At 33.9% G+C, this 14,207-nt stretch overlaps 2 protein-coding genes across 2 annotated transcripts; both read right to left on the minus strand.

The window, feature by feature from the left end:
* Nucleotides 1-1,490: 1,490 nt before the first annotated feature.
* On the minus strand, nt 1,491-2,903 carry LOC133193938 (uncharacterized). Its single transcript, XM_061329851.1, has 2 exons — nt 2,661-2,903; nt 1,491-1,834 (listed from the first exon to the last, which is right to left on the minus strand). Exons 1-2 carry the CDS (start codon nt 2,901-2,903, stop codon nt 1,538-1,540), a joined length of 540 nt encoding a protein of 179 aa, XP_061185835.1. The 3' UTR covers nt 1,491-1,537.
* Nucleotides 2,904-8,788: 5,885 nt separating this feature from the next.
* On the minus strand, nt 8,789-12,910 carry LOC133193939 (uncharacterized). The gene is made up of 3 exons (XM_061329853.1): nt 12,765-12,910; nt 12,199-12,398; nt 8,789-9,636 (listed from the first exon to the last, which is right to left on the minus strand). The coding sequence occupies exons 2-3, from the start codon at nt 12,377-12,379 to the stop codon at nt 8,789-8,791; spliced, it is 1,029 nt and encodes a 342-aa protein (XP_061185837.1). The 5' UTR covers nt 12,380-12,398; nt 12,765-12,910.
* Nucleotides 12,911-14,207: the final 1,297 nt, after the last annotated feature.

A 14,207-nucleotide genomic window follows, 5' to 3' on the forward strand; every position in this document is an offset into this window, starting at 1 on the left:
TCCCTGGAGGTAGGGCAAGGTCTCAACAGTAGATCAAATGTTGGAACCACATTTATATTCAAACTTTACAATACTGAAATGATTTTTGCTTTTTTCTAGCCAATGTGCTCAGGTGAGCGATCCGACCCTATGGGATGGGCCTCGTTTCCTTTCTCCATCTGCTTTTTTTTCCAGGTCTCCCATCCATTTTATTTTTTTATTTCTTAAGCGAGAGACACAAATTCCCCAAATTAACATGTCAGAATATATCATTCACAGTGACTTGACAGTTTTTTTTCTTTAATACCAAGCCTGCTACTTATCATTACTTGGTGTTGGGAATTCAAAAGCAGGGCCCTGACGAATTAGACAAGCTAATTCCATAGTTACCTAATTGGTACACTACCCACCAATATTCAACCCCGGGGCTTCTTAAATTCGACATTTCTTCACAAATTATATTTATTTATTTATACTTACTTATCATGTATACCGTAGGAAAAATCGGGGGAAAAACGCAAAATAATCGTTCCATACAAAAAAACAGGCCCGTAGAACGCGGGGTGGGGTTGGGGGGGACGCTCTCTTTTTCTGAGTATAGTATTTTGCTACATATAGTAATTTGTCTTTAGATGCTGGTTGGCCTCCCACTTTTTGTTGCTGTAAGGTCGGGCACCGCCAAATTCCAGGATTAATTGTTGTTGTTTATTTTTTCGCTTGTCAGATTATTTTGGGAAGTTGTCCCCCCCTCTTTTGGTCCTGTTTTTTTAACTTGTCAGATTTTTTTTAAAGAATTTACCCCCCCCCCTTTTGATTTTTTTTATATTGAACGATTTTTTTGCGTTTTCCCCGATTTTTCCTATGGTATTCGTGATCAATAACTGTTATAAAAATAATTTGTAAAGAAATTATCCAAGACGCCCCGGGGATGAATATTGGGGGTGGGGTGAGGGGTCCTATCCACGAGTACCTGTAGCAAATTCAGGGGCTGATACTCCGCTAATGAAGTTTGACATATACATCCACCATGATGACCAAACGTGGAGACAAGGTACACATTTTATTCAAGACACAACATATTTGTTCTCAACATTTTACTCAACGTAAGCAATACCTTTTAACCCCAAAACTTAAGACAATAGTAATTTGATTAAAAAAACAAACAAACAAAAAACTACGCGTTTTAACATATACATGTATACAGGATAACATTTTTTAAGTAAAGAAAATGTTTTTTTGATAAAACGTCAAGTACCCGTGTTTCTAACAGGAAAAAACGCTAAGGATATTCTATCGCTTTCTGTTCAATATGCTATTTAGTAATAACTAGACATTATACACATGATACAATCAACAAAACAGTTTTTTATTCAATTTCTTCTCTTAGCAATTCAAAATTATTCCAAAGAAAAACGAAATTCTTTTATTCTTTTACTGTTCTATTTGGGTTTCAAGTAGAAATTTACTTTGCAAGAAACATATACATAAAACAGAAATATATAAAACAGGGATTTAGTACATTTGTTGAGGTACATATGCATCATTCCATCTGCACGTCTTAAAATTTCATACAGGCACCACTGGAGGGGGGGGGTGCCGGGGGAACCACGTTAACGAGATCTAAATCAACTTCTGGGGGATCCGTGACAACTTGATTCACGGATTTTAATGGATCATATCCGTAAATCGGCTTACAGTTACGGGAGGGATACCCTTTTGCATAAGCTAGCTCTACTTTAGAAGCACAGATATGGTGTCCATACACCTCATTGCCTCTAAACCAATGTTTCCATGGTGGCAATTTCTTTTTTCTTCTACCTTCGTACATCGTATTTTTATCAGGGCAATGGCATATCTATAATAGGTATTAAAAATAGTTATAAATTAAGAAAAGAATTGTTACATGTATTATTATAATTCGCAAAATTATGATTGTCTAGAAATAGTAACAATTGATCCATGGGTCAGAACGTTTACGTTAGTAATGTTAGCCATGCTGTTCTTCGCAAGATTAAAAAAAAATCCTTTTTATTCCCAAAAAATATGTCACCTCCATATTTTGGCCCCACCCATAGATCGTTTGTGAATAAATGCGAATCTTATGCAAATGAATGCGTAACTTCTAGGTAAGAACGCGTAACTTTTGGGTTAGAACGCGTGGAAAGAACGACAACTTTTGCGGAAAATCGCAAAATTTTCATGAATAAACGCATCATTGTCGCTAAACTTTTGTGACTTATAAACGAAAGTTTCTTTGTTCTAACATAAAAGTTTTATTATTGCCAATAAAGGTGTAAATTTCGCCTTATAACGCAAAACTAACATGCACTTACTAAACATTCAAAAGCCAACTAAACACACAATTGTTGGAAAAAGAAATAATTTTTGTGTTATAACGCGAAACTTTTTAAAGATATATGCAAAATATTTACGAATACACTCTAGGGTATACAGAGCGGGGAGCTTTTGAATTAGCACGCGAAACTTGTGCGAATAAAGAATAACTTTTGCGTTATATACAACGAAGCACTTTCACGAATAAAATTAAGTAGTTTTGCAATGATCTACCTCGAGTTACCGCTCTTCGGGTAAAACAGCACAGCTTGGTACGATTCTGGTAATTATATTATACATACTTTAAGCAACCCTGCCCTCACACACCAGCGGTAAGTTTACAATACCTCTGATTTCCAGAAATCTTCATGCTTCAGTTCCTGAAAATCTTTGTTCTTGCTGTCTTTGATTTCCGTTGTAATGTCATTTCGATCCGTTTCCTCATTTCCAAAGACTTTAATTTTCAATGAATCTTCGCATGTTTTATCCTGATCCCTGCGTCTACAGTCATAACATTCTTGGCGTGTCTGTTCCTGGTTATTGTTTTCACGGTCTTCCAATTTTTCTATAAATGAACTGCAGCATCCCATACTGAAGATTTTTCATCAAGAACTACAGAATTAGAATGGATTGGACATGTGACATCATTAGTTTGTTTCTGTTTGAAGAAGTTAAACAAGAGGCACATGTACCCCAATGCCCAACTTTCATGGTTCTGCTTTTTTTCAAAAAAGATTTACAAAAAGCGTTTGATTTTATATTGTGCTATTACTCTAACCTACTTTGATCACTAAAAAACAGCTTTTACTTAAATGTTATGATATGCAAACATTCAAAGATACTGCAAGTAAAAGTTTGTTCAAAGTTTGGTCCACAGAGGAAGAGTGGGGGCATTATAGAGAATCAAACTTTTACATGAGAATATTTGAAAAAAAAAAAACCGTTTTATTCAAAACTGGAAATACTCGCATTTTATTGAAATACCAATGTCTAAAGTTGCGTTTATTGAAGAAATACGATTACCGCCAAAAATGTAATGCGCTAAATGAGGCTACGCACAATACCTAGTAAACTACCTCGAAATAGATTGGACGTCATGTGATCACGGAAATAAATTTCAGGATAAATTAAAGCATAGCTCTCAAAAAAAAAAAAAAAAAAAAAAAAAAAAAAAAAAAAAAAAAAAACAGGGCTGAATGGTTTAACTGTAAAGACATGAGAGGATTCGATTGATAATGCTTGAGAAGGATCCAAATCACATGATACATGTAGTAAACACCTTACCTTGAACAGGCACACGGTCCATTTAAATGGATGAATAGTCGGGAAATAGCTGTCAGACTCATGAAAAAAGCATGCCACTGGTGTAAGAAATTGTAACGTAGAAAATAAGATAACCCTTAAATAAAACAAGGACATTTCTCACATTTGTTCCTCTAAAATATATCTATGCTGACTTAAGACGACGGGATCAATTTTCCTCCTAACTAATAGACTAAAATATAGTGCATTGAACAAAAATTTGAATTGTGAATTGCAGTCATGCATACTGAATAGCTCATAATTACAAGGAATTACATGTAAGTTGACTCTTCTATATTTCTTCAAGAAACCGCTTCCTATATTCTATATTATGGGGAAATGTCGATGGAATCATTACTGTCAGCGAAAAAAAAAATGAAAAAAGTATACATATGCTGTAATCCAATTGTTTCCCTATCATTTTTTTTTCATGACCATAGGGTGTATTATCTACTACAATGACAATTCATAGATCTATTTTACATGGCTTTTGTGGCAGTTCTTCCCTCGATGTCTGTTGGATAAATAGCAGATTTGCTGGATTGCTTCATGTTTAATTTTTACTTAAGAACCCTTTCTTCACAGCACAATAAAGATTTCTGAATCTGCAGTATTTTTGTGTAGCTATAATAAGCTGTTCTTTTGTTTTGTTTTGTTTATTTGTATAACTGGATAAGTAAATTTGAAAAAAAAAGTTTTGATGTATTCCCTTTTGATTAAACAATAAAAATTAACACTTTAACATTTATATATATATATATATATATATATATATATATATATATATATATATATATATATATATATATATATATATATAAAATATGTAATTCACACATAAAGAAAAATGGAAATTAGTAATAAGTATATTTTCAAAATATCACTTCTTGTCATTGGCTACTGGCGCGTGCAGGCGGGCACTACCTTCAACCTTCCTACAGAGAGAGCTGTAGGAAGGTTGAAGGTAGTGCCCGCCTGCACGCGCCAGTAGTCTCGCTTATATGCCCCCCCCCCCCCCCGAATATTTACCCCGGGTCAAAGGATATTTCTTATGTCTTTTTTCATATTTCTACTATGCAATTAAAACGTATTCCATATGAAAAATCCGAAAATAAAACAGAATATATACATTTGTGGTATCTCTCTATTATATAAACATGCAGCTCGAGCAAATATCTTCATACCTGTATGAAGTTTTTCGAAGGTCATAGGTCATTATGTGACCTAATCACACAGCGCAGTAATATCTACATAAAAAGACTTACTCCACTTAGCAATATAGCATGTTTTTCATGCATAAAAATGTACAAAATACGCAAGTAAAATAATAATCATTTTATTTACAATGTAAACGAGTATTTAATACAGTTCTTGATCGATTTTACATAGAGAATAGAAAACTACGTGTTATAAGTTTCATGTCTGAGCTGCATAGTCTCGACGTTAACCCTTATTTTTCTCGCAGACCTCTGAATGCTATAATTTTTTTCCATTAAACTTTACTCACAATAAATTTGAAAATCTGTTGAAAAATATCAATATAATGCAATCACGCCACAAACAGCTGACAAACACTGCACTTTGGAAGTTCGGTAGGCACACCTCCATCATCGAGATCGTTGTGACGTTGTCTTAACAATGTAAGCTGTCGCCAGTGTCTCCATGTCAACATCATAAATTAATAAATATGCCTTACTGAAATCGTAGATTTTAAGTTTTTGATGAAATTTTGTACTTAATTTCAAGTTATCTGGTCCGGACAAGTGTCTCCATCCATCCCTTTCCGACCGAAATTCCTCCAACTTTTTAGTATCAAACATCGGACGTGTTTCTTGTGTTTTTTAACATCGAATATGGACTCTCGTGAATACAAAAATTCCCAGACACCAATATGGTCACTATAATAATTGATCACAAGAAGCCTTTCACAGAATATTCCCTTCAAAAAAATCCTTTGCCAGATGAATTTGAAGCGTAACCGCTTTTCAAGCCGATTTACACCTAGCGTAATTTGTCAAAATCTACGACGTACAGTTAGTGCAATATTTATATTCGATTACATTCGATTGTCCGTCTCAAATGCATATATAAGTAATAAATAACAAGTTTAAAAACTTCAATGGGAATTGAAGTGGGTCGGTACGTGATCAAATCTTCTGAGAAGGCCTTCGGCCTTCACAGGATTTGATCACGTGACCGACCCACTTCAATTCCCATTGAAGTTTTTAAACTTGTTATTTATTTCTTAAATAAACGTTTTATTTAAAGAAAAATGTCATACCCGCGGTATTATAAAATAGAGACTTTCTCTATACTCCTCGCTGACCTCCACATTGACTTTCTTTTAACCTTTCACTTCTGACCTTTCACTTTTAACCTTTCACTTCCAGGGCATGGCAAGGCACCAGATGTGACAGGAATTAAAGTATTTTCCTAGTAATCCATGCAGATGTAATTTTACTCATTTAGCCGATTTTCTCGGTTTATAAGTCACGTTAGTTATAATCTCATTTAGCATATAAATTTTGTCTGAATTCAACAATATAGTTTCCTGGACCTTTTCATCACGTTTGCCCAAATATAAAGTTTTATATATTACAGCGAAAATAGTGTTTACTGTTATAAATAATTACTGATTGAGGAAGTTTCAGAAAGCATTCTAGAAAGAGGTTTGGGTACATTTTTACTAGGGATGGGTATCGGCAAAAATTTCGTATCGTGATTTATTATACCTCTACTCTTATTACTCTATATAAAATTAATACCATAAAACTGTCTATTTCCCCGAGAAGATACTATTTCCTCCATCTGAGGACTACTCCCTGAAAAATCAGAGCTACTCCCTGGGACTACTCCCTCATGAATATTTATAATTAATTTTAACCAATTAAAGTGAACAGTAGGCGGAGGTTCAAGGAATCTCGAGTCCGTGACGTAATGTTATTAGCAATGTAACTATGACGTCAAAACATTTCGAAATGCGATGTCAAAATCATACTGGAATAGACCGTTTCACGGTAACTGCGGTACTGCTCTTTTGCAGGGCAAAATGATATAGTTTGGTGAAAAATGACGTAAAAGTAATTGTTAAATATACGTCATTTAATTATATCTCAACAAAAACTTCGCCAAACGTTCTTATTTTGCCCTGCAAAAGAGTAGTACCGCAGTTACCGTGAAGGGGCTAATTTCTAAGCAAAAAGAGGACAACGATAATCCTTCGAAATGTCAGTGAAATCATTATTTTTTTTAAATAATTTTATTTTTTCCGTATTGATGCATTATATATTTAACAAAATTGGAATCACATGCATTTTTGATTATTTATATAAATGCCTCTATATTGTTTTAAAAATGTCTGTCTCTAGTTAATAAATCTCCTTTGTTTGTTTCGGTATAATAAAACAGTTATGGAATGGGTACTCGGGAAATAGCAAATTTATGGTTCCCCTCGGCAGGAAACTATTTCCCTCGGCGGCTTCGCCGCCTCGGGAAATAGTTTCCTCCCTCGGGGAACCATAAATTTGCTATTTCCCTCATACCCATTCCATAACTGTATAATATCACGATTTTTCCCTAAAAATATCACAATAAATCGTGATATTTTTACACACAATTTTTACTACAATTTAAAATGAATTTCCATCATATTTCTTAAAAATATGCTATAAAAACATAACTTAACTTTTTAAATTTTCATTTATTTAATATATAGCTTATTTTGATGCCGTTGTTTAACTGTTTTCAACCTTTTTTTTACACTTCCTATAATTGTCATTCAATAGTTTGAACAAATAAATGAATAATTTTCGATATTTATAGTTATGTACCAAATACCGGTATTTTAGTCTTCGTATCACGATACGTATCACGCAATGAAAAATCGCGATTTACCGGTATACCGATAAAATCGCGCATCCCTAATTTTTACTGATACTGTGTATAGATGAAATTTGAATCGTAACATAATTTTCTGTATACCTTTAACATATTTAAGGGAAAAAATATCATTAAAGTGTTGCCACAGTATGGAAGATTCATACATCTAAATTTCTGACCATAACAGCATAAAGTCGCTTTAGACAAATCAGAATTTGCATAAAATTTTATGGATGACAGAAAAAAACATAAAATTTAAAATATTTAAAATTGTTTCCTATTCTCGTTCTTAATTTTTTATTTCAATAGTTAGTTTAGAATAAATATTGATTTTATGAATAATCGAAAAATGAATTAAGTCTAAAAGTGCTCCATGTCCTGGATCTATTTCAAAGGTTATTTTGTCTTTTTTGTCTATATCACTGTAAGGATGACAACACACACACACCACTTGAAATATGCCATTGAATTTTCCCTCTGTTAAAATACGTCAAACCAGAAGTCTCTGATGAGACCTGAAGCATACTGTTGTGTACCTGGTGAATCTAAGAATACATGTGTATTTAAGTATCAAATCTTATTGAAATTGGACAAAAACTGTAGAAGTAGCGTTTGACAGAATTTCACAGATATATTACAATTTTTTGTAACCATGGCAACATAATTTGTTGAAATAAAATAAATCAATATACAGAATTATATATCTTAGTGAACTTGCAAAGATATGTACTAAGTCATACTGAAATTAGAGTTATTTAACTCTAGGAGGAATAACATTTTGAAAATCTGTTTACAGGCAGATGGATGGACAACAGACGCAATACTGTTGCATAAGCTCTTCTAATCTCTGACCAGTATCAGGCCTGTAGCAACGGTTTCAAAAGTTTGGGGGGGGGGGGCAGCTTCCCCAAAAAAATGTGACAAGCAAAAAAAAAAAAACAAAAACAAAAAAAAAAACATAAACTGACCGGGGGGGAGGGGGGGGGCGGGGGGAAGGCAACTTCCCAAAATTATCTGACAAGCAAAAAAAAAAAAAAGGCTTATTTACTGCCCAAATCCTGGAATTTGCTAGTGCTCTACCTTACATCAAAAAGTGGGAGTGGGGGGGGGGGGGGGCAACCAGCATCTAAAGGAAAATTTACTATAGCAAAATACTATACTCAGAAAAAAAGTAGGGCGACCCCCCCTCCCCCCCCACCACCACCACGTTCTACGGGCCTGAGTATAGCTAAAAATAAGAAAAACACCTAGTGCCACTTTTAAAAATCTTATTCTAATACTGTGATCGTAACATTTATACAATCTCATATGACAATGCTTCTTTCAGCTGGCTTTGAATCCATTTATGTAATTCTACATCTTTTACCCTTGAAAATAAGTCCTGAAAGGAAGAAAAGGCATGAAATTGCCTTCCAGGCACACAATCAAAAATTTCAGCTTTCTTGAATTGGTCTATAATTAATTCAACATCAGTCTTCTTGGATGGCTCTGTTCGGGTTATTCCTTTTGGTTTCAAGGCAATTTCATGCATGGCATTCTGTTTAATTTGATCTTGTACTTGAAGTGACAGGGCTGCCTTTCTTGCACTCTCGTATGTAACGTTTGCTCCTTGTGTACGTAGTTTTTCCTTCAATCTATGGACCATTATTTCAACTAAATTGTCGTTTAGTATGTTGTGGCCAGTGCCACCAGAGAGGTTTGATGTACAGTTCCACTTGTATTCGTGAGCATCTCTGGGACTCAGAATGCAATGATAATATGCCAAGAATCTAAATAACCAGATCTGGTATTTTGTGTGGTTACATACCCCTGAAAGCAACATCTGAAACTTAGCATTTATCATGATTCTGTCTCCATCTCCCATATTGTATCCATCATTGGTGTCTTTAAGCAATAACAAACATTTCATTAGTGAAGCCCTGTACAAGGATATTCTATATGGTTTTTCCTCTTCTTCTGTTTCAGTCTCTGTGAAATCCCACAAATGTTTTTCTTTTAAGTGTCTCTTTAAATGGCCTACTTTTTTGTACTGTTTTTCACAAGATACACAGATGTACTTTTGCAGTCTATGATCAAACATGTCTTTGATTTGTTGACTTTGGACATCTAATTCTTGTACTTTCTCCTCGAATCTTCTCAAATCTACCAAGATAAGGAAAAGTAAAAGGTTATTTATTTAAAGAGTATTAAGTAAAGATGCAAGAAAAGAGTTGAAAATGTCTAACACCTCACTACTGTAAATTTACTCAGTCTTATCAAGGAAGTGATATGTTTAAATTTTTGGGGCTCATTATTACTGTATACAGGGTTATTTTCGCCCTGTGTTATTTTCGCCCTTTCACACTTGTAAACAATTTTGCCCCGTCTTAAATTCGCCCAGTCACAGTTTTGTTTAAGAAATTATACCGCATTCTTTGAATTCGCCCCGTTTTAAAATTCGCCCATCTGTGGGTATGGCGAAAATAAAACGGGGGCGAAAATTTCTCTGTATACAGTACATATATTTCTAATTGATATTTAAACAAAAAAATATTCTTTGCAAAACAATTCTTTTTATGCGACACAAGTGCTATTATGGAGGAAACCCTACTCTATAACTCCAGTAGACATGATAACATGCCTGTTTAATACTAGAATACTTGATATTACGATTACTTAATGGAACTCTTTCATAGTGGAGGTAGGAAACGTCTGTTGGCTGGGGCCAATGTTTATTGAATACAGCACGAGATCGATCACTGTGGATTTTATAAGGACAGATAAGAAAGAATGCCTGGTGAAATATCTTGCTGAACACTTGCTGAACCCCGCTAATAAAATTTTGGAGGAGCTAGTCCTCATGTTTTGTATTTTTTATGATACTTTTCATTAAGCTTACTCTTTTAATTAAATTCAACCATTTCTTTCTGAAAATCGTTACTTTTGGAAACTGATAAAATACTCTAAACATTCATAATTAGACAACCTATTTTGAGTTCAACCCTCGGCAATACATTGCTATTTCGGCATAATGATTGTTTGAATCATTCGATTGTTGCTAGCGCTCTCGAGCGCTAGCAACTACGTTAGTCTATATTTCTGGAATACGCATGCTCGACTTCACGGTCGGGCATTCTGGGAAAACTACTGAAGATAGACTGTACGATGATAATTTCTTTTTATCATAAAAAATAGATATGATCCGAAATCTAAATTTCTAAATTTATTGTCTAACCTAAGATTAAAAGTACAAGAAAAATTTGGGTCATATAATGCCAAGATTGTAGAGATCAACTGGTAAAACCTAGCTTTCCTTACAGCTAACCATGTACATGATAATTCCGGCAAGCTCAGAAAAAAAAACCCCAGGAAATCTTTCAGAGTATGTCGGACAGACACGAGAAGCGATTGATACAATGCAATAGCACTGATATATTATAAATCTTTAATTTTTCATTTTTCCTTTTTTGACGGAAAAGCCCGAGTAATGATCCGATTGTTATTGCTATAGCGCTCTCGAGCGCTAGCAACTACATGTACGTTAGTCTTTTTTACTGGAATACGTATGCTCGACTTCACGGTAGGGCATTCTGGGAATACTAGTACTGTAGATAAATGTACCATGTCAATTTCGTTTTTTAATCTGAAAATACATATGATCTGAAGTTTCGTGTTTTGTTGTCTAATCTTAAATAAATGTACAAAAGGTAACAGTTACTGCCAGAACTGTACAGATCAGTTATAATTTTTAAAATTATAATTAAAAAACTAGCTATTTTTAACTATCTTCCTGGATCTTTCCGGCAAGCTCGGAAAAACAACCTCGGATGTTTTCAGAGCTTGCCTGAAAGGTCCGAAAGGATGCGATTGCTACAGAACAGTACCACACTGGAATATTTTTAAACTAGGTGTTCATTGGTTCTACTTATCTCTTATTTTTCACTTCAATATTGAAATTACAGTAAACTACAGAATGCTTCAAGCACAGTTAATGATTCATGCCATTGCCAATGTGAAAACCCACTCTAGATTCACCATTCTGAATTAAGACACATCCCCCCAACACCACCTCAAGTGTACCACTGTGTCTTCCTATTGATAATTAGGGACGACCATTTGATTCTGAAGGGGGGAGGGGCAGATTTTGGAAATAAATAATCTGTCCTCAAAAATAGTTGAAAATAAATAACTGTCTTTCCACGATCGGCAAGAAAATAAATAATCTGTCCTTGACTATTGCTACTTATCCCCCCCCCCCGTTTGAACTTTTTTTTGTTTTTTGTTTGTTTGTTTTTTCAGTGAAGAAGAAAATAAATAATCTGACCTTGATCATCTTGAAAATAAACAATCTGTCCTTGACTGGCATGAAAATAAATAATCTGACTCGAAAAATTTTGCCAGACCCCCCCCCGACCCCCCTCCTCAGAATCAAATGGTCGTCCCCTTAATCGATTCAGCAAATTAATCCAATAATTTAGATATCTAATTCTGTGGTTTATGATAGCTACAGCGCTAGCTCACCTATCTTTTTAAAAGATAAGCTTGTACATAACTACTGTAAACAATATAATGCCCCGGTAATCTTGCGAGATTTAGAGCTTCCTCGACTCTGTCACACAAGAGCGACAGTAATTTGATAACTGCGAGGTAATCGCGATATAAGTATTCTCAAGGTATTATGCACCATGACAAAGGACCAAACTTCATCTTTAAAAAGTATCTTACCTGGATTAAGGTTTACATATCTATCTAGTATATCCTTGGCAATTTGCCGAAGAAATTTGTACTTGTCATCTGTAGACTGAGCCTCAAAAAGCTCTTGCTTCCGGTTTGGTTTGGAATCTAAGTTGTCCTTTTCAAGAAGATGTAGGCATGCTCCTGTGATCAAAGCATCCAAGCAGTCCATCAAAAATGCATAGTGAGCTCTAAAATAATTTAAAATTTAAAAAAAAAATTGTTTCCTTCAAACATGAAATAAAAGTGACTGCTTTATGAAACCTTACAGTTAGGTTCCTTTTTATAAATCAAAGATTGTCTGTGTGTGTTTGTGCAAGGAAACTTAATTCTGGCCAAACAATCATGATGCATAAATGAATGTGACTGCAAGCTCTGGTGGAGGCACAATCTTCACAAGTCTTGTTTCTTTCTTTCTCTTTTTTTTTTTTTTTTTTTTTTTTTTTTTTTCATTTCTTGGGTTTTTTCTATTGCTATTCAGTGTTACTGAAATTTTAGTTTATTTCTTAATTTACATTTCATTGATAGTAATCAATAGATTGAAAAATTATACATACCTGTATTTTTGAATTACTTCGTCACCCCCATGGACATCAATTCTGTGAACAAAATTTCGCAACTGGCTCAAAGTTCCTACTTCTCCTAAAGAACTCGGCTTGTAGAACTGCCGATACACAAGCTGAAATTTTATGAATCAAGATTAATAAAATTTTAAAAAGTTATTCTAGAAAAATGCAGTGTAGAAATAATTTACTTTAATGACCTATTTTACCTCAATTTAATTTTTTTTAAAGAAATTTAAATTTCTATATATCTGGATTGATATGACAGATATCATACACGTGGATATTAAGGGATAAACAACATGTTTAACATAGATGTGAAATTTTTTTTTTATAACTAGTTTGCTATAATGTATTTCAGGAGAACAGGATTAAGAAAACCTGAGAAACTCTCTAAAAACACTTATAAAAATTGAAGTTTGTTCCTTCAATGGGGAAAAAAACAGGTTTTGGTTGGATATTTATAACAACAGACTAACAGAGGAAGTTCACTAGTTTCTTTTTACTGTACATAGAACCTGATTATTTAAATAAAATGTATATTACCTCATCTGTGTAAAGGTTGGATTAGTTTAAAAGAGGTTTGCAATAAAAAAAAAAGAAAAAAAAAGAAAGAAACATAAAATAAATTATGGAATTCCATATACGACAGCCAACTGCTTACTGCCAACTGCTTACCGCCAACTGCTCACTGCCAACTGCCACACATCTTTGAATAAATTTTCATATTTATATTGATATTTATGTGAATTTTCATAAAACCAGGCGCGGATCCAGGATTTTTTTTTTTTTACAGGAGGGGTCCACCCCAGTAAAAAAATATCCAACCCAGAAATTTCTTGACCAAAAAAAAAAAAAACAAAACAAAAAAAAAACGTAAACTCCCTTCCTAAACGTAAAAAACCTATTTCGGCGGGGGGAGGGGAGGGGTTGACATCTTATGCTTTGTTGTCTCACGGGGGGGGGGGGACGTGTTTTAAGATTAAAAACAGGAAAAAAAAATTTTATTACCAATTTCAAATGAGATCACAAATAAAAAATGTACTTTATCACTTTATCAATCTCATATGTTAAATTTTACATAAGTTAAAACATACGGTGAGATTTAAGAGTCGTTTATCCATTTTCATTTTCATGAGTATTTGAAAATGGTGATGTTTTCAGCCTGATTTCAATTGATAAAATTTTCTACCCCCTTATGAAAGGAGTTGTAAATAAGAGCAATTAACTTTTTGTCACGTCTGGTTTTTAAAATTAGTACTTAATACTAATGAACTTTTCTTTGCATTCAAACAAGTTTTTATGTCCAAATTGCCATTTATATTGAATTAAATGGATGGAAAATGTAGGCGGGAATCGAGAGTTAGTGTGCGTAGTTCTTACAATAATAACAAAATTTGGCGGATTTGGGAATTTTTAAACTGTAAAGGCGAGGAA

The sequence above is a fragment of the Saccostrea echinata genome, unplaced genomic scaffold (assembly GCF_033153115.1).
Source record: "Saccostrea echinata isolate AGI-Se365-2 ecotype Australia unplaced genomic scaffold, CSIRO_AGI_Sech_v1 ptg000028l, whole genome shotgun sequence".
NCBI classification, from domain to species: domain Eukaryota; kingdom Metazoa; phylum Mollusca; class Bivalvia; order Ostreida; family Ostreidae; genus Saccostrea; species Saccostrea echinata.